The 26,624-nt window shown below is 32.9% G+C and overlaps 1 protein-coding gene across 1 annotated transcript; it reads right to left on the reverse strand.

Moving 5' to 3' along the window:
* Positions 1–64: 64 nt before the first annotated feature.
* Positions 65–26,594, reverse strand: LOC111062962 (telomere-associated protein RIF1). Its single transcript, XM_039421553.1, has 18 exons — positions 26,342–26,594; positions 24,600–24,668; positions 23,834–24,145; positions 22,721–22,868; positions 21,918–22,097; positions 20,537–20,810; positions 18,941–19,178; positions 18,362–18,478; positions 17,333–17,480; positions 14,275–14,458; positions 13,256–13,458; positions 12,762–12,835; positions 11,747–11,915; positions 10,798–10,931; positions 6,775–10,479; positions 5,847–6,021; positions 5,098–5,194; positions 65–3,217 (listed from the first exon to the last, which is right to left on the reverse strand). The coding sequence occupies exons 2-18, from the start codon at positions 24,605–24,607 to the stop codon at positions 2,490–2,492; spliced, it is 6,894 nt and encodes a 2,297-aa protein (XP_039277487.1). The 5' UTR covers positions 24,608–24,668; positions 26,342–26,594; the 3' UTR covers positions 65–2,489.
* Between the last annotated feature and the right edge of the window lie 30 nt (positions 26,595–26,624).

Below are 26,624 nucleotides of genomic sequence, written 5' to 3' on the forward strand. Positions count from 1 at the left end.
AGTTCATGACAAATAGAAGGCGTAATTATTGGTGTAATACCTATTCAAATAACATACATAATACTTTTATTTATAATGTATTTTTATTTACAAAAATATTATGAGTTTACAAATTGGCGAGATATAATTTGTAATAGTTGAAAAGTCAAAATATTTACCAAATTAGATAAATGAGAAAAAAATAGATAATTTTTTGAGTAAAAATAATATGGAATTGAATATATAGACGTTTTTCGAGATCTTGCAACGTTATACAAATTGAAGACTACGAGCTTGCAATGACCAAAGTATAATAAAGAAAAATATAATATCAATATTATTTAGTTCTTGAATTGTAAAGATTTTGATTGTTGCAATATAATTTGTATACCGGTACCTTACTTAACTTTCTAGGCTTACTATCTTATACTTATACTATCTTATAAAGCACAATAATTACAAGAACATTTATCAGTAAATTACACTTACAATATGAAAATATTTTTCTCACTACAAGAGATTGTCCAATCATTGTCAATTTTAATATACATATTGATAGTTGAACTACCAGAAGTGAGCAATATTTTACATAATAGTGTTGTAAACAGATCACTTTACAGCACAGTCAAGTCAAATTTCTACACAACTAGCTGACATTGAGTGATTCATTTGTTAATAGGCAGCTTATTCAGTTTACTTACGGCTTGATTCAGTGACAACTAAAAAATAAAGTGGGTTATCATTCAGTTTTAATTATTTCCTCTACAAGTTATACCAAGGATTAAAACATACACAAGAGTTTTAACCAAAAATAATGGATACACAGATAGTTAAAAATATTATTACGGATTAATATTTCTTATCAGATGATGCACCCCTAAAATCACCACAGCCTTGCTAGCTATTGCACATAGGCTACTGATTATTATACTGTTTTGCGTTTTTTATAACAGCTGAAATAAGAGCAAGATGTATACATAGTATAGTATTATTGATGTATAAAGTATTATAGATGATTTAAAACAATACTACGGTATTGTAAAGTGTGGTATAGTATAGTAAAATAATATAATATTATTGACATTGTCTTTTTCTTTAGGGCTACTTGATAATTGCATTATTAGCCGAAACATGTCGTGACATAATAATTTTAAAAAGAGTACTTACATTTTTGTTTATAGTATTGACAAGTATAATTACATCAATAAAAAGAATAATCATTCTATTTTTTTCTTAATCTTGAAATTTTACGCACAACGTCATGGATCGATAAGTTCTAGGAACACACTTGGTTTTGATTTTTTGTTTTCTTTCAAAAAACACTTGAAGTGTAATAACAATATGTCGCAATAGAAAAATGCATGCAACTTATTTTTTGAACCAAGCTTTGCATGGATATTATATCAAAATTTAATAATGGAATATATTAATTATGTAATATCACTTACATCTATACTTTACTTCAATTTACTTAGAAAACTTTGCTTTCAGCAATAACAGAACACCCAAGTTGGCTTTTGTCTTTTTTAAAATTGTAGTGCGTTCATTCGGCCTTTCTATTTTTAAGTTCACGTTGTAATATAAAGCTTCTTAGCAGTAACAAAGAACACCCAAGGTGGTGTTTTTTAAAAGGTTTTTGAAAAAGAAAAATTTAGTCTTTTTTATTTATTGTTTTTTTTTTTAGGAATGAGAGCACAAGATTAGTAACAATAACTAGTTTAATAAAATTGAAAAAAATATTAGTATTTCAACTTATTTAGAGATTAAAGCCTTGTTCATACCGGCACGGGATTAGTGCGGGACGATATTTGAAGTAATCTGAAATATTACAGTATTTCCCCCGATTTGACGAATTCCTTGTCAAGGTAAAACTAATTATATAACTTTAATTATTCGTTCAACTTTAAATGTGAATGAATATCATTGTGAACTAATCATAATAGGGAAATTGAATAGCGATAAGTCATAACTAGACACATCGATACGACATACAAAAGTAGATAAAAATATAAAATAAACACTAAAACTATTTTCAAGATACAAAAAAAAACTCAACGTAAAACAAATTCAACAAAGACTTATAACGTTGATTGCAAAAATAAAAGTTTTGTTGGAATAGTAGGGTTTGAAAGTTTAGCGTCAACTTAAATCTGTATTGATAATGTATATGGTTTCAGAGAAAGATCTATAAAATAACTAACTCTATGACCCTATAGATCAAAGTGCAATAGTTCACATAAAAATTAGCATCCAATAGAATACGTTGTGAGTTGATCGAAACTATAACTAATAATTATAAAAATATACATAAATTCATATCGTATAAACAGAAATCACTGAAAAAATCAGTTAGTCATAACAATGAAAACAACAAGTAATAAACTCGGAACATGAATATTCCATTAATATCACTTTTTATCATGAGGAGAAGCTTCTCGAAGCTTCCCTTTTCGATAAGGTGCGTCATAATTTCATAGAACATTCAAGTCGAAGATCAGAGAATCAGCCTCTCAACCACTCGATTGCTTTTTCGCTTTAAGAACATTAATACCGGAAATCAATAAATCGGCAACTGTATCTACATCAGCCTTTTCCAAAATCTTCTTTCCCAACTCTGAGCTTGACCCGAGATGAGAGGCGATTTCTCCAGAGAAGTCGTCTACATTAATCTTATTGTGGACTTGTTTCAAAAGATCAGGATTTGAAGAAACGTCGTCTGAGAAAATAGATACTTTCATTTCAGGAGAGATGTCTCCCAATAGCTTGATTTTAACAGATTCATCAATATTTTTCACCAACTTGTGTTGCGATACCTTATCTAGTTTACAAATGTTGTCGCTGAGAGATTCGATATCTTCCGTGATGCAACGGGCAACAGACTTTTCTTTTGAGATCAAAGATACGAATTCAGAATCATTACACATAGTTTCTACCAATCGTTTTCTCAAGTCACAATTGACATTCGCCAGAGCAATACCAAGAAGTTCTTTATTTTCAAAAATAGTGTTTGTAATGAATTCTAGTTTTTCTTTTTCGTCAACATTACTCCAAAGATCTTTCAATGAAGCTGAGCTGGCAGGAGGCAAGTTGCAATCGGTGTTGTCAGAAGAGGAGCCACTAACTGTTTGCTGGACGTTATTTGTCATAATATTGGTGGTGCTGCATGATTCTGCAGGCTCCACTGAAGTAGCAGCAACGTCTGTGACAGTTTCTTGAACGGGGCTTTTAGGATCCAGGTCTGAAAAAGAAGATTGCTCTTGAGAAAATTCAACTACCAACATTTAATTCACTACATAGACATTTTTTAATCTGTTCCGTCACACACAGTGTTACTTTTTATGATGAAGTTTTCCACAAGTTACATCTTCTACATCTATAAGGATGCAAGGTGGAGCGGCGAAGGTAGTTTCGAACTTGAGTATTTAAATTAATGCATCTATCGAAGTGTTCAACATACATACCATACCGCTCAACTATTGGCATCACCATTATTTAAATACTTGCATTAAATTTAAAAGTCTCAAGCTTGAAGCTAACTTTACAAATCCACTATGTTAGTACCCTAAGGGCTGTTTGCACAGTGACAGTTTTAAATAAATTTCATTTTGAACTGGATTAAATTCGTATCAAGTCTAGTTTATTATGTGTTTTATTTTGAGTTTAAGCCACCAGCTGATTAAATCGAGTTTAAGCTTTGACTGTGCAAACGGCCCTAAGAGTCAAAACATAGTGAAACGGCTTCAAATCCGAATCGCGGATTGAAGTTCCAGCGTTATGGTTACGATCACCGATGTATGCGGGTCCTCTACATTTATATAATATTACAGTATAAAATATTACATGTCGTCAGTATTATCTTGATTAATGCACAATTTATCATCTTCAATAATTTTTTTATACTTTTATTTATGTTTTTAATAATTTATCCACTTAAATTATTACTACCACGTTAACCAAACATCTACTATTACTCCAATCGAATTTCATTCATACCATTATTCTAAAAATTCAATCATATAGTTCTTAAATCTAATCTACCCTCGAGGTGAAGAAATCGGTAAAGAATATCCGAGCTAGCTGGATGAAACTTCGAGTTGAAGCTTTAATCTTCGTTTTAATCTACCGTCGCCGCTCCACTATGCTTCGACACAATTAGATACTTGCTTCATTTTCAATTAGATCTTTAGAAAGATTAAAAAAAGACACTTTTTTCTATGTATTTAAACACGACATGCATTCAAATATTTAGTAAATAATTAAAAACTTCCACTTACTGACTGAAGTACTTTCGATCGTCTAGCGATCATTTTCAACAGTGAAATGATCAACACTGTTGAAAATGATCGCTAAACGATCGAAAGTACTTCAGTCAGTAAGTAAAAGTTTTCAATTATTTACTAAATATTTGACTGCATGTCGTGTTTAAATACATATAAAAGTGTGTTAATACAAAGCAGCTCGGAATGAATCAAGAAACCATCACCTTTAAAAATTAAGATTTTGAGGTTCTTGTTGACAACACTTTTGTCAAATTAATGAATCATTAACATAAACATCGGCAGTTAATCGTGCACAGTATACCAAAAGCGGCATATTTCGTACTATAAATTTCTATCTAAATTCATCTAACTCTTCAATACATTTTTAATTTTAGGTAGGTAATTGAATATATATATATATATATATATATATATATATATATATATATATATATATATATATATATATATATATTCATAAAATAAATATGATAATTTTCTGAAATAATTGAGTAATGCCTTGAAAACGCCTTCGAGTGAATGACTTTATTATAGTTCAAGATTAGGTAAATTTATTGTAATAATAACTCTGCCTACTACAGTTATAGAAACTTACGTTTTAGCTAAGAATGTTTGCGAAAAGTTTTCAGTCAGTATTCCAAAAATGCAGTTAGTTTCAAGACTGAAATGTTCAATGATGAATAATTGGAGAACAATGAAGCAAAAGATTTTTGCTACACTAAACGAGAAAGTTGAGTAAATCATTTCAAATATATTCACTAATGTTTGTTTCGAAAAAGAAAACATATAATTTACAATTTTCAACGAGATATTTCTAAAACTTCTGCTGAATATTTACCTGAGGACCTCCCTTGAGAAACAATCTTTCCTGATCCAGTTTTGAAGAAGAACAGTTTCTGCGTCAAAGGTGGGTCATGGAAGTTTACTCTCTTCTTCTGTAAGATAAAGAAACATACAGAATATTAGTAATATGTTTGTATTAAATATCAGTATGGTTTGTGATTTACTCTATACATACAGTAATACCATTGGAACATAATAAAGGTATAAAATACCAAAATGGAAGACTAATCACGATAAATGTAAAAAAAAAACATGCCTACTGTTAAATCATAAATCAATTGAATAGTCAAAATGAGAATATCATAGTAAAAGACCACAAATGTTCTTTTTTGCAGATTTTATATTTGTTCCTGATAGCGAAGAAAATTAGAAAAGTATTTCTAACTGGAAAAAGCCCTTGTAAGTTATTGTTTTAGAACGGACATTTTTAGCAATCAACAGGTTTTTTTGGATTCTAAAATTTCCTCTAAAAACGACTGGAGTTGTACATTTTATTAGATCTACACTGACTATTAATTATATTCAAGACAAAATTAGACCTACTGAACAGTAGAGAGTCTATAATCCAGATAATCGACAATCCGGATTCGCCTAAAATTAAAATTTTGTATCTTGCCTTTGCACTAGTTTTACTTGAGGTCTCAAGACAGATAAAATGACGTTTGATATTAGGGACTGTTTCAGTGTTGGACCTATATATATTTGGCATAGAATGCCAAATAAGTCTGAGAATAAGAAAGTTACCTTGTTGGGAGGCGATGTTTCATTGAGATCGTCTGACAATCTTGGCCTGGTTACACTTGGACTGGATTGTGGCGATACATCGTCGGTTCTCAGCCTGGTTTTCAATATGCTAGGTGATGGTACCGCCGAAGGTGAGTACGTTCTGCAAACCCAATCTTCTCCTTCATGCGTTTCGCTGAAAAACCAAGATATTTTTAGAATTGCATGGGCTAGTCTTATTCGATGAGATTTTATTAGCCTACCTGTTATCATCTTTAAGAAATCAGATCTCAGACCCTTGTCTTTATTTTCATTATAAAATATACTAGGCATTAGTATAATACTATGATAAAACATCCAATGAGCGTAAAGTATACTTCAAAAGAATATATTATTGGAAGAAATGTTAAGAATTTATATAATCAAGATTTTCCTCTTCATTGGCTTATCTAATCTAGTTTGTTAAATTCTATTAGTTTTAAATATTATGATAGCGTAAACGCTTATTGAAAAACCACTAGAAGCGAAAACTATATTATTTGTATATACATTGATAGATACAATATTATTCTCAACTATGAATATTATGTATTCATACACTCTCGAACGTGATGAGATAGAAAAATAGGAAAGTGAAATTTCTTGATTATCATAAATCAGATTGATAAAATACAGTAGTATGCGATTTTACCCTGATAATTTGAAATAATATTGTTCAAGACTATAAAATGAGATCAATATACTAGTTGATTCACTTTTCTAGTTGAAAGGTGAATCTTCATTGAAGTTGATGAAGTTTCTGACCTATCAATGGATAAATTACAAAAAGTGATAAGCTCTATCACAGTGCGATGTTTCAATTTATAAAAAACTAACAATTGAAAATCAATAATGGATGTAATCAATAAATGAGGATAGAAACCTTATTATCAGATGATTTGGCACTTACACATCAGATGCAGTTATGATCCTGATGGGTCTGATCCGCTTGGGCGTCTGCTGATGACGGCGGAACTGCGCGGGCGAATCTCCACTGACAAGGCCCAGCAACTGAGCACTCCTCCCTCTAGCCGACTGCGGCTGCGGACTGCTCGCCACACAAGAGCCGCCTTCCTGCACCTCCAAGCTCACTGATTTCTCAGGAGAACGCATAGTAGGCCTACTGTCAACTAACGGCTTTTCAAACCTTGATGTTCGTGGTGGAGAACTCAACATATTTTCAATGGATTTCTTACTTGGAGAAGAAAGAGAAGCTTTTTTAGGACTTGAACACACAGGAGCCGTTTCTTCGGCTGATGACTTGCTTTCAATGAGGCGTTTTATCCTCAATGCTCTGGACGGAGAAGGAGGACAGCTGGCTGATCTCTGTTTTGAAGTGGAGGATTGATCTGGAGAAACGGACTGTTTGCTTTTGAAAGCTGTAGGTGGTGAAACTAATTTGCCCAGTTCATCTCTGTTCACTTCTCTTTCGGGTGAGCAAATGTCTACCTTCATTTTAGTCTCGGATGGGTCACATACTCCATTAATCTTGGGTGATTCTTTGGAACATTCCATTACCATTCTCTTGATTCTGGTAGCCCTGGATGGCGACAAAAGCATCTTGCTTCTATCAGGAGACGATAGTTTGGCTATCTTTACATCTTTGCAATTATTCTTGGATGAAACTGTATCATTCTTCTTGTTTGGAAAATCATCAATCACCAGCGACGTTTTGTTAGTAGCTACTTGCTCATCAATTACAGAACTCACATCCGGCACAGTTGTCTTATCCACTGGTTTATTGGTTGTTTGACAGGCATCAACTGGAGTAGGCCTACTAGATGCTTCATCATTCGAACACACTGAAAGGTCTGTCATGTTTGGCATCTGTTTCGAGGGCCTGTTTTCATCTGCTTTGGCATTTTGGTTTCGACTTGGAGAAACATAGTCATGATCATTAGATATATGTCTACTGACCTCTGATTCTTCTTTTGTTGAGATTAGACTAGCGACAGTTGTCTCTTCGGTACAGATTTCATTGGTGGGCTCTGTTGCTTCTTGTGAGAGTATTCGACAATAAACATCATCATTAATCAATGACAAGTCAGACTCATTTTCACTCCCTTGATCATATTCATCTTGATTTTCATTCTCCTCTTCATTTTTTTCAAGATTATCTAACAAGCGACGACAAACATGTGATTTTGATAACGAATCTGATTTTTTCTCAGTTTCAACATTACTCTCTGTTATCATTTGCTTGGGACTTTGTTGAGATGTAATGCATTTTTCAACCACATCTTTCTCTGTACAACTAGGAGCGACAACATCTTCAATGGCCTGTTTCTTTGCGAAACTGTTGCTCTGCCTCTTGATCTTTATAACTGAATCGGTTGGTTGCTGAGAGCTAACAATGAAGCTCTCGTCAGAGTCTGACACGGCTGATACTCCCTGAGCATCCGTGTGGTTGGAGAGATTCGATTCATTGAGCTCAGGGTTCTCTTTAGTTGCTGATTCATCATGACTATCCTTGTCTCTGCCAACTTTAGGAGATCTTATAAGCCATGAATCCAAGCCTTTGTGTTTATTCTTTGATTTGGGTACCTCAGTGCTACCTTTCAAGTCACTGTCCTCATCTGGCTTTTGATCAGCACAAGCAACGCTTTCTTTGACAGTTTCATCTTTGGAATGAATCTCTTTGTTGGTTTTTGTGATATCAGTGCACAACTTTGCCTTCAAATCCTCAATTACTTTTTCATTGTGAGATTCTTCTGGAATTTTCTTTTTAGGGGAGAGGTTGAATTCTTGATTTTCTTTTCCATCGCAATTTTCTATCAGGGTACAGTTTTCAAATTCCATTTTTTCTTTTTCTGAAATATGGATATCAATTATTGCACTATCATTCGATGTTGGTGATCCGATTTCAGGCTTCTGGTCAGCTTCAGTCAATTGCAAGACTTCATTCTTTCTTGGTGACAAATCTGTATTACTGGCAGAAGATGCCTGTATGCAATTTAATTCCGACAAAACACTGTTGTTCAACTCTTTCCCTTCCTTTTTATCACCTGTCAATTGTTTGGCATTCTTCTCAATCTTTCGGGATGGAGTAGATTGTGCAAACAGAGTTCTTGCCGTTTCTCCTTTTCGTTTAACTCTGGGCGACACAAAGCTATCCTCACTGCAACACGCACACGGGCTTTTCTTTTTTGAAGTGATTCTAGGAGTTACTCTCTGTCTTTTTGGAGTGGTATCAGTAGAAGTAGTAGCTAACTTACGAGTTGTTTTATCTTCTATAGTACTTGAATTATTTTCAGGGTTGGTAGTTTCATCATTCTTATTATTTTTCAATTCTTCGACAGATTTTGTTTCAGCGGAATTTTCTACAACAGCCTTATTTTGGTCGTTTTTGGAGTTGAATTCTGATAATTCCGTCTCACTATTCTCTGTTGAATGCTTCCCAGTTTCTTCAACCTCTTTAGTATTTTTGATAGCGAGTTTCTTCCTTACTATCCCTGGAGAATTTGAGTTAATGGTAGCACCCAACGATTTTCGTAGACGTTTCTTCAAAGTCGGACTCTTTTCTTCAAAGTTGCCTGTTTCAGATGTTGTTTTTTCAAGCGCTCTTTTTCTCTGCTTGGTAACACTTTTCCTTCCTTGACTGGTTGCATTGCTTGACGCAACTGTTTTAGTGTCTTCAATTTCTTCTGTTTTGGATACAGACGCTCCCGCAGTGTCACAAGGTTCTTTGGTAATCTTGGAAACACCATTCGCTGAACTTTCTTTGTCCTCAGAAGTTTGAACATTGTTAGAAGGCTGTTTGACAACATCAGTCACATGTTTTGTGGTTTCATGTGAGTGCGGTTGTACCACAGCAATCGACTTCCTCGACTGAAGCTTTGTTCTCTTTGCAGTAGAAGGTGATTTTGTAACATCAATACCAGTTGTAGACAAACTTCGTCTTTTACCCAGTAATTTGATGGGCGAAATTTTATTCTTGTTTTTTCTAACACTTTTGCGTAGAGGCGTTGCCGACTTCCTAGTCTTGACGGTGACCTGTTCACATGCATTGTTGCCTTCAATTTCCTGTTGATCAACTGATCCGTTCACTTTAGTATCAGGTTTTGGTACAGCAGCAACGCTATCTTCAGTTTCCATTGTTTCTATTGGTGGAAGCGCAGTTGCATCTGTACTATGAACGACTGCCCCTGACTGCTCGTCCACTGCACTCGTACATTCCGACACATTTGCAGTTTTTTCACTCGTGGTGTCATCTGAATTTTGGTTAACAACTTCATCAGTGCTTTGGATGGGAATATCTGAACCGTTCTCCTTGGATTCCTTGCATTGATTTTCAGCTACTACATCATTACTTGAGACCACTTTCTTTGTATTATCATCTTGATGCTCTTCAATAGGCTGACAACTTGATTCGTCTTCTACCACAACTTGACAACTTGGTTCGACTTTCACCACATCAACCACTTTTTCAAGAACTTGAGTTTCTTCGATAATTTCTTTTTCTTCAACTATTTCTGTTTTAATAGCTGGTTTCTCACAATCGAATCCTACAGCGTCCTCACATAACGATTGAATAACTCCATCCTTAACAATTGTCTGATCTCTCTTGATCAAAATACTTTTATCTTGCCCATCTATGGTTCCGGCAGTCAGCATACTGAAACAATACAAACATTCAATTATATTAACATGTAACACAAAATCCCACGATTAGTTTTCTTTTCTAAGTTTTTCAAGATTTTTTACTGTAGAGAGAAAATTAATTAGAGGGTCTGAGCAGATTAAATATAACATAGGAGGATAACTAAAGAAAGGATTCAGGTTTATTGCTGTCCTGTATGAATTAAAAAAGAGTATTAAGTTATAAAGATTTTGAAAATCCTAACAAACTGAGTTTTTATTATTACAGTCGAATTTATCTTGATTAATAAAAATGAGTTGTATTAGTTTCAATTAAGAAGTATATAATTCTTACCTGTCCATGGACATTGTATCCTGCGACAAATCTTGATATAAAGCTGGAATATCGCACCGTCTGGTGGAAAGCATTTCCTTCTGATGATTGGTCAGAACAGTTTTCTTAGGTTTTGGCGGTACCATGACAAAGTCCTAGAATGAAGAAATAGTCATAGTAGTGAATGTAATAATAATAGTAGTAATGATGAATCTCAATAAATATTTAATTCATTATAAAGATTCAAGCACCAATTAATTAAATCAACACAAACTTTGTTAAATGTCATTCTTCCGTTTTTCACAATAACAATAATTATAATCACTCGTCTATTTTTTTGTGAAACTCGTATGAATTCACATGTAGATGGATCCAAATATGAAGAATTGCATTAAACAAATATAATAAGACATGCGAAATAAATTCGGCGCCTCTAAGACGCCCATATAGATGGGTTCTAACGCGGTAATCTTACTGATTTTTTTCATTTTATAAGAATTTTGAAGAACTTAACTTAAGAAGGGACTGCAAATTAGAATCTAAAAAGAAAACTGATATCTTCTTACTGCTACAGTTATTGCTATTATAGCGCTAGCTCGTCCTCTTCTTCTTCTTTTTACAGTTGAGTATTGATGGATTGATCCTTTTCAAAAAATGTACATTTATATAAAAAAAACTTCATTGTCTTATGTATGTGTATTATTATCATCGACTTGTGTATGTGAATTTTTATAACAGTACTATTAAAATTATCAAATTAAATCTTCATATGGTTGAATAATTCGTCAGTTTTTACTTAGCAAAATTCATTAAATAGTTGGCTTTTTAAAAGTATTATGAACTAGATTCTAAGCCTAGCATATACAGTAGAATCCAAGCTTATAATACAATCTACAAATATTTAAAACTCGAATGGAATATAATCTATATATTTAAAAACTGATGGAAAGAACAGGAATAATTGATTTACCTGCGATGATTCCTCATCAATAGTTTTTCTGGCAGTTTTAACCGAGGGTGAAAACTTGGACAACGGCGAGGACTTCTTTTCAATACTGTTCAAGTGGAAGAGTCCCTTGGGAGAAGAGCTTGGCGATCTATTATTATTCTGTGACTGGATCTCCTTAGCTTTTGCCAATCTGAAATACAATAACCAATCAGATACAATCAGCTAGCCAATTAGATAGAAATAAAATAATTCAGTACGGATTCTTTTTGTCAACTTCATTCGATTCAACTTGAAAGCCAATGTCGTATTTTCTAGAATATGGTATTTAACAATCTAATTAGAATATGAGAAAATGAAGGAAATCGTTTGAAACATTCAAAAAGTTGCATCAAGTTTCTTATTAATAACAATTGTCAAGAGGCTTTCTCTTCATCCATATATATTAAAATGATTTATTCGGCAGACTGTAATGACATGAATATTTCGACTTATAGCTATAAAAAACAGGCTTACCAAGGATGCATTGTATCGTTTTTAAGCTAGCCGACGAACTTTGTTCAGCCATGCATTTCATTTTTCATGCTTAGGACCGAATTCACCAAAACGAAAACTTGGTTTGAGCGTCAGTTGATTGTGAATGAACAAAAAATCATATTACAAAACCAATTCAAAATCATGTGACTCAGAACCAACTGCCGCTCAAACCTAGTTTCCGTTTTTGGTGGATTTGGGCCTTAGTTCAAGTTTTCAACAATAAGGATGTTTACGCTGATCAAATTGTGATTTATTATGGAATTAGAAAATCCTGTTGGTTATCAAGTCAACAGGTTTGTTTGTTTTGTGACAGCAGAGATATACTGTAGTTGGCAGTTAGCCTTTTATAAGTAACATAAAACGAGAATTGCAGTAATGCATCAAGTTAATTGTTGCATGCAACTATTTTTGCCTATAAATCATGAGTTTGAAATGAATGATAGTCACTCATCAATTTTCAAATTGGCTTTTAAAGAAGTCAAGAAAGTACGGTCGTACTCACCTGTGTAAGAATTTGCTGCTTTTCTCGGGCGTAGTGTTTTCTATCATAGCCATATTATTGAAAAACTTGGATAGCTGAAAGAAATGAGTATGAATATGATCAAACAAATAAAATATTTACCGAATGGGATTAGAATAATCAATATTATGAAAATTTTTGTTTCGGATATAGTATGGAGAAACGTTCTACTTCAATACAGAAGGCCGCAATCAATATTTTGAAGAAACATGTCTCAACTACAGCAATGAGAATGGAATAATTCTGTGAAAAATATCAACAATAATGTAAACCATCGAATTACCAAACCAAGTAGCAGCGATCTTAGCGTATCGGACAAATATTTTTTTCTAATCATATTTCACATATCTTCTTGGAATAAAACAGAAAATCTTTAAGTCTCTAGATTGTATTACACATTTTAGCAAAGACCTAAACTTTTGCATCAAATCTTAATTAATTACTGTAATTAGAAGCAAACTCGATTTTGTTCTTACCATGGAGGTTGAGACATCATGTTTGGAATTGGATAGTTTATTTGCAATTTCCAACAGGTTGTGAGCTTCTCTATGGTTTTTCTTAGCGTACTTCAGCATCGACTCTAGAAGTGGCTGGATGATGCCATTCAAGCTGTCAGAATTCGATTTTTTTAGAAGACCATCCACGACCCCAGAGTAATATGGTGTTGCATCGAATGATTCTAAAACAAAGATGTAGTGGGAAATTCTTATAACCTGTGATGAAAACGCATTAAAGTTTGATAGCAAAGCCTTGAAATGTCAGAACATGTTTATCAAGTTCATTGAAAAATGTTCCATTGTGAGCGAATTCTTATATAAAATTTACATAGTACATAATTTACAAGTAGATTCAACTTTTTTAGTAGATTATAAAAATTATCAAGTCATGATTAGCTTCGGATGTAGAAAACTTATTCTACGTTTGATATTCAAAAGTTAATCAACAGCAAGTTTAAGCTACTGTCCACCACTCGTAACTTGGCTTCTGAGGTCTGAGGCGTAGGGGGGAAATGAACGAGTGGCGCCATGTAGTTGACAACTCGGTAGTGTGACTACAAACCGTAAACTCACTAATAAAGCTATTAACCATTCAGCTTTCAGTTCTGTTTCCGCAGCTGACCAGAGTAATCGTCAAAATGTTGTGTTATTTTTTCATTAAGTTAGTAGCCGTTTTAAAATAGTTAAAATAGTTATAGCGATTTATTAAATTAGTTTTAAAATACTTATAGTGATTTTGTGGAATAGCCTCTATTATTTTATGTAACGACTAAAAACGTTAGGATGTAATTTTACTTATAGATCGCTGGTTAAATTACAAATTTGGTGGGATGGAAATTGCTCAATTACATTTGGCGAAGGCAAATAGACAACAGCGTTTGTGAACTCGCTACCTGGCTCTCCAGTGCCATATGTCACGCCTAAAACTAGATCGACTGCATTCCTTCCAGAGGCCAAGTTACGAGCGGTGGACAGTAATTGAATGAGAATTCACTTACCACAAATATCACTCATCATGTTAAAAGCCACTAGACTGGTAGCGTATGATTCAGTTTCTAATGATGCAAAATGTTTGATTAGTTCATCGATAATATTCTTTTTATTAGGAGTCGAAACCTTCATACAAGCACTCAGGAGGGTTTTCCAAGACGAAGTCCAATCTTTCTCGAGTACTGGATCGTACTGAAACACACACACACACATTGATTTATTATTATAGAGTCTAAGTTCTATATGATTCATAATAGGTACTAGGTGTTCATCAACACTAAAATTGGGAGTGATTTCATTAGAGGAAATTCTAGTGGGAAGAGGAATGTTCCCCACATGGTAATTCTTCATAGTTGTGTGGATGGATAGTTTCAGAATTTTGAAAGATTTTTGTCTCGGCGAAACTCTTGCAAATGAATTTGAATTAACCCCTTAGACCCCTTAGCAATACGATAAATTTAAACCAAGTCCAGTTTTATAAACAATTAGGTTTCAATAAAGCCTAACAATTAATAGGCTTCAAATTAGCTAATTGAGGAAATTTTCAAATAAATATAAATATTTATGCGTACAATCAAACTTGAAAAATATGATTTTAAAGAATTTTTTCAAGAAATTTTCGATAAATATTTACTCGTATTATCAAGCTTGAAAAATTATTATTTAAACCCATTTTTAAGCAGTTTTTGGCGAGTTTCAGCTTTCTTGTGAACATATACACCAAAGAAAGTTTGTGAAGTAGGCTCAACTTTATGGTTGTCATTATGGTTATTATGGTTGTCATTGGTTCTTTAATCCTGTTTTAAAGTGGTTCAGTTTGCGATTTCTTGTGAATAAACAATGTTTTTGATGTAAATTTACAAGAAAAAATCTACCTGAACCACTTAAAAACAGGATTAATGAAGCAATGACAACCATAACCAATGAAATGTTAGCGAATGTTTGGAGAGAAATTGATTATCGTTTGGATATTTTGTCGAACGACTAAAGGCGCACATATTTAAATTTATCAATTATGTAAAAAACTGCCTGAGACGACAAATTAGATGAATAAACAACATCAACTGTAAGTAATTTGGTTTTTCTTTAAACCATGTTCGAAACCGCACCATTCTTTTATGATAACTCTGTATTGAAAAGTGACATTTTGTTGTAAAAGCAACGTGTTAAATGGATGAAGGTAGTAGTTCTAGTGAAGATGACTTTGTTATTATTCGTAGGACAAGAATTTTCAAGGACAGAATTTCATACAATATGATGCAGGAATCTTATGAATAAAATGAACGGTTTAGATTAAGCTTTCCTCAGTAAAGCGTTATTGGAAATATTCAGAAAATGTACGTCCATAATGTTTTGTTTTTTATAAAACTAAAATAACATATTTAATTAAGTCATTAATTCAATTATTAACATTACTACTTACATAACTGTTATAATAAATTATGTAAGTTAAGTAGTTATTATAATTTCTCAACTATTTATCATTAACAAAGTTATTTTCCTGCATGAATACGATCTGTCCATCATTAGAAATTTGATAATGTGGGGTTTCCACCAAAACAACCTGAGTAGCACTTTGTTCAGATCTTATAGTAGGCTCGCTGGCACGTTCAAAGTGATTCGTTAGGTCACAGTGTTCGAGTCCTACAATGAAAACATCAATTCAAAATAAAGGAACTGTAATACAAGAGAATATTACAGGTGGTTTTACAAGTGTAGAATTATTTTTATGAAACATAATTTTACAGGATTGTAAATTTTAATTTATAAGTCCTGTAATACAGGCCCTGTATACAGGGGTTTTACGAAACAGGCCCCCTTCATTTACACACGCGAATAATTTTTGGATGACGGACATGACATAACTGCTTACCGCATAATTGTGTGAAGTAGTTATGCCATTAATTAGAATGTCACTCTCCCTTGGGGGTCGGAGCCCAAGGATTGAGTGGTCAAGCAGTTTCCAAAATGGATTAATAATCAGCTCTGACTTTTCTTTCAATTCACATATTGATTACATAGCTAAGGGCCAATCAACAGATGGGTTTCATTTTGAGGACATGCTCACCCTTCACTGTCGTGGTACCTCTGCTACTCTTATACAAATCAATTGTGAGGAGTTTGTTAGAGTATACATGCGAAGTGTGGACTCCTCATCATAATGAACAGATTCAACTTATAGAACGCTTGGAAAACAAATTTTTGAGAAGCATTTATTATAAAAAGCACAGTTTTCTGTCCCTTTGATTACCCAACCAACTCCCTCAGAAGTATGTCCAATACTAGATCACTGAAAGTAAGACGTGATGTTAAATTACTTGCTTTTCTGTACAATCTTTCAAATAATAGAATTGATTCTTCCTACCTGCTCTCTAAAATTAACATTTACATAAGTACATTGCTCGACGTTCTGGATTTTCATTCTATATTTCTCGCTGCAGAACGGTAAACCATTATAACTTTCCTTCAAGTAGAGCTCAAAGAATTTTCAATAGTTGTTCGGAGCACTTGGACATCTTCTGGTTTTCCCCTTCCAAATTCCGAAGAATTTCATATGATTTAGTCTAGTAGTATGTGGTACATCAATATTCGTGATTTGCGCTTACATTTCTTCTCTTTTTCAATTATCCTCATAAAGGCTAGTGGTAGTACATTACACAGACATTCTTTTCTCTTGTCTATATAATAGTAATGATTATACTTTACTAAGGTATTAATGTCCATTTTTCATATTGAGTTACAGTATTTTTTTTATTATTATTATTACTATATACGACTGTATATTTCTTCTATTTTTCATATTATTTTTAAAATTTTATAATTCTTCTTTTTTCAAAATTGTATTATGTTGAAAATTATTGTATTATTGTGTGAAGGAGTCAAAATGGGTTTTTACCTGTTGTCTCCATGAATAAATAAATAATAATAATGATACAATTTGATATCACTTGCACAGTGAGCTAGTCATCTGTCACCAATTCAGATATTGAGAGAAATCTCTAGGACTTTTCCATTAGAGAAGTTCAAGTATTGCGATTCATGTTATAGAAGTTGTAAACAATTTACCTTGACAACATTTTTCTTTACAGGAAACAAGAAGTAAGGACAGATGAACTGAGCAGTCACATCAATCCACTGTAATGACTCATTCAAAGAAACAGCAATCGCCCTCCATGCTTCACCCAACACTTTCGGCATATCTGTTTTCTGATCACTGAAAAAACAAAATAAATGAGGTTACCAATTACAATACCTAAATGTGTTACCTTTCCTATATTTTAATAATAATGCTGTGTTATGACTGTTGATTTGGCTTTTCTGGATAGAATAGATAAGAAATAATAACCAACTATAATCATTTAAACAAGGATTGACAATGTTTTATCATTTGTTTTATACATTGCATTTGATTAATCTATATAAACGACACTTCTACCTTCCTCCAACACTTTTTTATTCCCCTTTAGCAATAAAATATCAAGACAAAATACTTCCAGTAAAAAAAGCTACTGTTGAGGGTACCATCTTGCATGAAGTGAATATTCTATCATAATCCACGTAAACTGTCCCTGTGCTCTTCTATCCAGGAATAGAAAGATGTTGCGCTTGGGAAGACAAAAGCTAGAGCTAATTAAGGCACGATTTTGCACTACCAAAACATTCTGGTGATATCTTGATGTTTTCTTTGAAGCAACATCGAATACAGATGCAGCTCTGTACTTTTTCGAATAAAATCATATAATTTTTATTTATTTATAAATTATTAAAGTTGTAAGTATTTTTTGAAACACCATTATCTAGACAGAATTGTTTCACAGTTTATAAAACTTTTAATTTGTGGCTATACTCCACAATCAATTCCATGATTATTATTTATTTAAACAATCACGGTATATTAAAAGGAATGGATCCATTACTATGAAGGAATTACTTGAAAAATTTTAATTCAATTTCTTTTTAATAACATTTTATCAACAACATTATGTCTTAAACCTCAGGTGACATGTTTGCTGTTGCCTGAACAATGATGGCTACAGAAATACAAAATGTAATGAAAAAAAAACAACATTCAAGAAAAAACAATAAAATACTTACTTGTTTTCAGTGTCAGCTGCGACAATTTGAAGAGCATCTAACGCAACTGAGAATATTTTCTCTGTTCTTTCCTTAGGCGCAAATAGACGGAGAAGTGCTACGATCACATTGTAGATTCTGGAAAATTCACAATACTCAATTAGAACACCAACAAGTTAATGGAGTAGAATCTGAAACGTATTATTACCTTATTTGTCATAGCAAGATTAAAATTATTTGGATAGAAAAAGAATGCATTGCAATTTTAAGATGCACTGTTATGAAATCCATTGTATCCATCAAGATTAATGATATTTTTTTAATCAAGTCGATTTGTACGAGTGCCTGGATGAATATTGTTTCAAAAATATACATCAATCAACAAAACCAAACTACCTAATTTTTGCCCCAAAACCTGCCCCAAACCAAATTTTTGGAGTGAGAATTTAAAAATCGATCATTGATCTGGTGAGCAATTTCAATGCAATTTGAAAAGATAGCTACTAGCGACTCTCATTACTCGGCCGAGTTCTTTTAATCTGTTTAATGCTACTCGATTTCGATTATCAGATGTGATGCTAGTGGGAACTGAACACTTACTGATCTTTTAGCTGGTTGAAGTGCTTCGGCTTCATTGCAATATCAATCAGCATCTTGAATTTGTATTTCAGAGGAAGAAGCTTGTATTTGCCTTGAATGCAAATCATTAACAAATCAGCGAATTGCACACTTGGTAGAATAGATGCAAGCTTGTCAATTACTGAGACCAATTCGTTGAACAGTAAATGCGTACTTGGATTATCAACACCAACATTTTCAATGTGTTTCTTCAAGCTATCTGAAATAAAAGAAAACAAATAGAAATTTACGTAACAAAAGATTAGGAGAAGACAGAAAAATTACATTTATAGTTATTTTCTATTTTATTATAAAAGTCTTTTATAAATATGCGCATTTTTCTCTTGTAACTCTGAGCAAGTAAAATAAAATATTTTATTGCTATTCTATAGACAAGAGTTGATACGGTATAGTCTAGGGCATTGTTCCTGGGTAGAAACATATCTAAATATCATAATTAAATTGTCCGGAAGTCTTCAGTTACTCAGACAGCGGCCATTTTGCTTTTTTCACTTAACTTATTATTTTTTCTAAATAATGGTTGAACATACGAAATGAAACTTCGGTATATATAGTATATATACCTTACGGGTTAATGAGGCCAATTCACAGCTAATTTCGACAACAATAAAGAAGTTGAATGCACCGTGCTATAAAAAATCATATCCCTAAAAGTAAAGTTCACATAGGAAGCTTTTTGGAAAATGACTAATCTATTCTATTTCTACCTTTTGGACTATATACTACTGTATTTGAAAACCAATTATCAAAATAAAAATGTAAAATAAAGGTTGGTAAAGCAAAAGATGATTTATGAGCCCCAGTAACCCCAATATACGTGTTCACATACCCTATAACCCATCACGACGCGGCGAGGGAGACTGCAACGAAAACAAAAAGGGACTACCTCAGATTTGCGAGATTTCAAATTGTCTAGTGTATGAACATAACATGATAAGACCAATAATCACATACGGCTCAGAAACCTGGAATTTAACTGCAGTTGATGACTCCAAACTGAGTTTTCGAAAGGAAGATTATTAGGCGCATATATGGAGGCATCAATGACAATGGAGTCTGGAGGAGACGGTCAAATGATGAAATGAAATGAAGTTCTAAAGGGTGAGGATGTGGTACGATTCATTAAATCACAAAGATTACGCTGGGCTGGTCATGTAGAGAGAATGGCAGACCATCGAATGCCAAAAGCAATGTATAAGGCCCGGATGGAGGATAGAAGACGACAAGGGAGGCCACGCAATCGATGGAGAGATGAAGTGGAGGATGATCTCCGGAGGATGGGAGTTGTGGCATGGAGACGAAAGGCATGTGACCGTGATGTGTGGAGGGCTCTAGTGCGAGAGGCTAAAGCTCACATCGAGCTGTAATGCAAGAAGAAGAAGACGAAGAAGAAGAATAAGAATAAGAAGAAAGATGAACATATCATTCATGATGTACTCGTTTAAGCTCAATGTATAAGTAGAAAGTGAATCTTGGACCTCTTCCAAATCCTAAAGAAACGTTGATTTAGTGATATAAAAATAGTTTTCATCCCGAATTGATGAAATATTTACTCACCTACAACAGTTATCCAAGCTAGTTCTGAAAGCTGTTCATTATCCTTGATGAGGTCCATACATGTTGCAGTTGCATTAATCAGCAGAGTGGTTTGCCGTTTGAAGAATTTCGGTATTTTCAATATGTTTATAAACAGATCAGCACAATATCTGGGAGCGATAGATTTGCAGGCAGCTTTCTCCCCGTTGAACATGTAATTGATCAGCAGTGGCAGCACACTATCAATGTTGGCTTCATCTGAGCCACCCAATCTCAACAGCGTGTTGAAAAAGACCTGAAATCGAAAAAGAACATTATAAACACTATTGGTGACAAACACAGTATCTTCAAACCCCTTCAAAATATCACCACATACAACAGATTGAATATATCATATTTTCAACATATCATACATTCTGCCAATGATGTACTTTCATAGACTGCCAAAATGGATCACTTTTTTCTCTTCATTCCAATCAGTAGAACATGCCTAATTTAGTAAGAGGGCGAATTCGGATCGTAACATAGCTAGTAAAATTGAGATTCTAGTAAACTCACACGTCGAATTTTGAAACTCAACACAATATGAAAACGACCTTTTCTCTTTTTGAATTTATTTCAATTTTAAAAATAAGTACTGTCGAGAAAATTCGAGTATGCAGCATAAATAATGTGACAAGTTAAATTTTGGAGGTTTGAATATAGTGCAATTTTTATTAAATTAATTTTCAAGTTGAAAATTCATTTTCAAAATTACTTTCAGAACTCATTCGAACAGTAGCATAATATACTGCATAAAAAAGCTGATTTACAACACTGTTAGATTCAGGTTACAATAATTGTAGCCTCAACTAATCTTATTTAGACTATTAATCACCACAATAATAATTATGCAGTTGAGAAAACATGAGGTGAACATTTCAGTAACTGAGAAACACTACACTCCATTAATTCATTTATTAAGAACACACCAAGTATTTTATATTTGAATAATTCTATCGACATAACTAGTTTCAACTGCATCTATAACTACTTATGATTCCACAGACACTGAAAATCAAGTTTTGAGTCAAAAAACAAAGTAAATAAATAAATACAATAAACAAGTAAATAAGTAGAAAATACAAGAATTGTGTTTTTAATTCATTTTGGAACAGTCCGACGACATTATTATTTCTGATAACAGTATTCAGTTTATTGTCATTTTAACCCCCTTTTTTAGAAGTCAAGAAATCTCATATCTTCATCAGAACGTTTTAACAAATATTGGAAATTAGAATTGGTTTGCGGTGCCTAGTGATAGATGGATAATAAGTTTGGTTTTATGTTACAGTGTGCAGATATGTTACAGATAGTGACATTGATTTGACTTGAGCGAAAGATCAGATTCATCGCGGCTTACCTCCAATTTTACTTCGCAGATAGTTTTTGATTGAGCAATGGATGGAGACTTAAAAGGCATCAACAGGAAGTCGACTTTGCTTTTTTTCAAAGGTTCTTTGGACATCGTGAAACATTCTACTATCACCATCCAACAACGGTAACCATTCTCAACTTCCTTGTATTTATTCTCAGCCTTATTCTGAAATTTAATAATAGAAACACATCTGATTTATAACGGCGAATTGGAGAATAGAGATCAACATTTCAAATAATAATCATAGTTCATAATAATCATATAATCATTGTTCTTGCTGATTGTACACATTGCTCAGTAGTTATACTAGGTGTTTCAAAACTCCCTTGTTCTCAATATTTTCACTCAAAATTATTTTCCAATTTGGAGTTATACTGGAGCATATTAGTAAATTGAACCCTTAGTGATATCTTCATGTTTCTTATGTTGACCCAAAGCAGATTTGAAGTGCCAGTTGAAAAACCTTTGTTTATTATTTGTCGTCAACATTTCAATACTGTCTAATAGATTAAAGAAAAACAACCCGATTTCGGGCAAAAATGACAATTCTTGTCTGACTTGACTCCTTCAAGATTATTTTCGTTGACATGGAATTGTTATTATTATAATAATTGGGTATCAAGTATTAGGATATTATTTTCATGTAATGTATTCTAAATAAATAAATATTTTTTTTTAGAAATATAATTGAAAATGGTGCAATTTAGATGCCTGCATCCTGCGTTACAGTTGTAAATAAAAGCTTCATGTGAAAGAGATAGACTTAATGAACATTTTAAATAAGTTACCTTGAAAGCCTTTTCAATAATTTTACATAGACAATTGGTGATTTTAACACATGAAAGTAGTTCATCACCAACCAATCTAGTCATGGTGCACCAAATGATTGGCCATTCATCACATCCTCTGCCAATTAATACTGCCAATTTTTGACAACTGAAATCATATAAAAAGACAATTTATTTGAGGAATCTCTGATATTGCAAAGCTTGATAATGAATTAGAACTATGTTGAGTATTGACAATTACAAATTTGATCACTAGCAACTAGCAATGTAGTCGAAACAATGTAATGGCTTTTCCAGACACATTTTCAATGACAACACTTGGCAATATTCAATAGTGTTTTCAATCATTCTGATTGAAAGAAAAATAACAACAGACACGGAATGTTACACCTATTGAATTGATGATTCTATATTATATTTAGTGACGAAAAAATGTTTTATATTATGGAGGATGACGAAAGGATTTTGAACCAATTCAGCAATGCCCAATGGTAAAGAGTTTTATATCATCAGGATATGATTTTGGATTAAATAAGATGAATAAGAGTAAGTTTAGAATAGTGGATCAGATATGACCAAGAAAGGGAGAACAATTTCGATGAATACAGTGAGTTACATTGTACAGAGAAATATCGAATGTAATGTAGAATTTATTCTACTGATGACAAAGAAACATGTGAAGAAACATAACACTGTACAGTGAAGTGGAGGACAAGACTGAACAATAAATTCCAAATAGAGTTGAATGCTAGCACGCAACGAAGGTATATCAGAGAAGGTGGCTGAGGCTGAGAGCTTTGAAAATAATGCATGTACGTGAATGTCTCCGCATCCATCTACCTGCGCCACTCCACTATCTTTTTACCCTGTCACGCCCACAAATCGGGAAAGCTGTTCAAAATCTCTCGAATTACGTGTAACAAGAATAACCGTAAAACTCTCTTTAGTAATTAAAAACCTCTGGATGAAAAACGCAAATATATATATATCGTATGAGATAGAGCACTACGCAAATATTATAATAATATATGATGCAAAATTATAATCTCTTCGATAGAGCACTACGCAAATATTATAATAATATATGATGCAAAATTAAAGTAGTAAACTTACTTTCCTTCAATGGAATTCTTGTATTCCTCCCACCAGTCAGATTTTTTCAATTTGAAATTTTCAGTGAATATTGCCTGCAGCTTTGTAAACACAGACACAGACGCTTGACGAATTTTTGTGTTTGTAGATAAGACGTATTTGTTGAATAGTGGTATGAGGATACTCAGGTCATCTCTAGCAGCTGATGCAGCTTTGTCAGACGTATTTATAATATCACTGAATTCAGAAATTGACTGTGAAACTGAAGCCACATTCTTCTCAATGTCATCAACTTCTATAGAGGCCACGATTTTAGCTTTCAGTTCTGTATACCTGTGAAAATAGTAGATTTTAATTTACTGCAGCAAGGAAGTATCTCAACAGATTTTGTTATGCATAAATATACATGAATTATATGTATTTATAAATTAATAATAAAACGAAATAAGTTTGAAGAAATTTCAACAGACTGGTTTCTAGGAATGATGAATAACAACATAAGAAAAGCAGAAGAATCCAAGTTCAATGGAATAATTATATCCTGGCTCGATCACAGATATACGTTTTCCCAAATCACTCCCGTGTTTCGGACGGACACAATAAAGTGGCGGTCTCGACTGATAGTCTATATAATAGTGGTGAACTGGCAATCTTCTTCGACGGTTAGTATTCATCACAGGAGAGATGGAGCTTCACATAGAAACTCTCAATGGTCTCAACTAAAAAAGTATACGAATGATGAATTTCCTAATAAAACATTACTTTGAATTACAAAAATTGGACATACCTCTCCATTTTTCATCAGATAGATGAAGTTTGCACGTCAAAATAATTAAATATCAATGAAACTGGTAGCCTGGAAAATAAAAAAAATTACTTTTCAAGTTTTCATCCTACTTGCATTACAAAAGCTAGTGCGCATGCATGACTTCTGTATTCCTAAATACAGTATAAAATTACGGCTTGTAGGTTGGTTGACTCAAATGGATGGTAACAACTAGGCTGGTTAAAAGTACTTGCTGTGCATAGTAGCGTATTGATTCTGTGGAAGGAGCAGGGTGAATTCAGGGATCAACTTGTGAGACTGCGAGCGACTGTAAAGAAATTTACTTTGACAAGGTACAGTATATTTTTTTAAGAAACCTACTGTTTCAACAGTAAGTTTAAACGCGATTTAAAGCACTGATCCTAACCTTAAATATAGTATATTATATCCGGAATATTCAGTAAGTTTCTAAGTAAGGTACGGTACAGGGGTTGAATTGAGTTTTTGATTAAGGGTTTTATTGGATTGTGTTTTTTTTTATTTATATATTTCAATTTTTTTTCAAGTATTTGTCCTTTTATGATGTGGATTATTTAAATATTGTTGCAGTAGGTAAATGTGTGATTGGGGCTGAAGTATTCTACTTAATGGAATTTAGTAAGAGAGTGAGTTGGGGTGCGGTTAGGCTCTTATAATCTGATGGTAAATGTCAGTCCAGTCTCAAGATTAAGATAGATTTCATCCAATCAATATTATGAAGATTCAGTAAGACCTCAAACATTGGTAAACATTCAAATAACATTAGCAATGTAAAAATGATTTATTTAAAGTAGCTCAATGAAACATATCACAGAGTATTAGGTCTGAGACTGAAATGTTGACCTGTCAAGTCCAAGATTATAGTCTTCTTTACGCTTACATTGCAAGGTCTAGTTGCTAACAATATATTATACAAACACTAAAATTATTGGATTCTCAATTGTAAGACTGAATGTTTACTGACAAATAAACTCAAGCACAGATTAATTATGAAAACTAATCTATTGGTATATTTTGTTGTAGATGTGGGTTAAAAGGATAATAGAAGAATCAATCTATTCATAATATTGCTAAAATTATAAACGCTGTTTATTAAACATAGGCTATTATGATAAGGTACGTTTTTCAAGCCACTAAAAGTTGAACACATACTGCAATAAGAAGCAAAATAAAGCATGTATGGACAATTGCATATTAAAAATACAGATAATATTGCAGTAGAATATAAAAACTATTAAGCTATTAATAAGAAATGCAGAAGTTTGATTCTGGATCATTAACCGACTAAATATTTTTTTCAAGAATAAATAGTTTATTAAATAAGATTAAGTAAGCTTGTTAGCTATTAATTATCAAATTGGCGGGGTACGGTACTCTCTAGGAGGATATGTCCCTATGTAGGGTAATCAACAAGTAGGCATAGTAAAGTAACAAACATTTGTACACAAAATATTTGACTATACTAGTGTTCATTTCAGCCACTACAGGTTACAAAATTTGGCTATTTTTTACTCAAACCATCTAAAATGATGAAAATATTACTGTAGGCATTTGCTTGAGGTTGGCTTTCTTTTGGTTTCAAATGAAGGAAGTTAAAAAATGCACCACCTAACCTAATTAGACAATAAAACGCAAATTAAAATTTATCTTACTTTAAATCCAAACAAATAAAAAAGAATGAATGCATTTTTCCAGCACAAAGATTATTGTGGTTGTCTACTTACCAAACACACTGCAATATCTGACGTGAAGATCCTTTTCTTGTAGTTTACTTTAATTTCAAAATTTCTACATTCGAATTATGAGACAAATTTGGAAGAAATGAGAGCATCCTGGTAATCAAAGAAAAAAGAAAAGCACAAAAAATTCAGATAATAGAAATTAATTTTACATTTATCAATTATAATTCACCATTAAATTACCATGATGAACATAAACGTAAGCTCAAGGTATTTCGACATCGACACACATAACCTAGATCATAAAATTATCTACCGCCTGAAAATG

This window comes from Nilaparvata lugens, chromosome 1 (assembly GCF_014356525.2).
Source record: "Nilaparvata lugens isolate BPH chromosome 1, ASM1435652v1, whole genome shotgun sequence".
Classification (NCBI taxonomy): domain Eukaryota; kingdom Metazoa; phylum Arthropoda; class Insecta; order Hemiptera; family Delphacidae; genus Nilaparvata; species Nilaparvata lugens.

Excerpts from the sequence above, each read along its gene's own strand:
- LOC111062962 (XM_039421553.1), bottom strand. Across the intron at positions 19,179-20,536 it reads AGCTTGGATAACTGTTGTAG|ATAGCTTGAAGAAACACATT; the intron begins GTGAGTAAATAT and ends CTTTTATTTCAG. Across the intron at positions 13,459-14,274 it reads CATGATGAGTGATATTTGTG|AATCATTCGATGCAACACCA; the intron begins GTAAGTGAATTC and ends TCTTTGTTTTAG.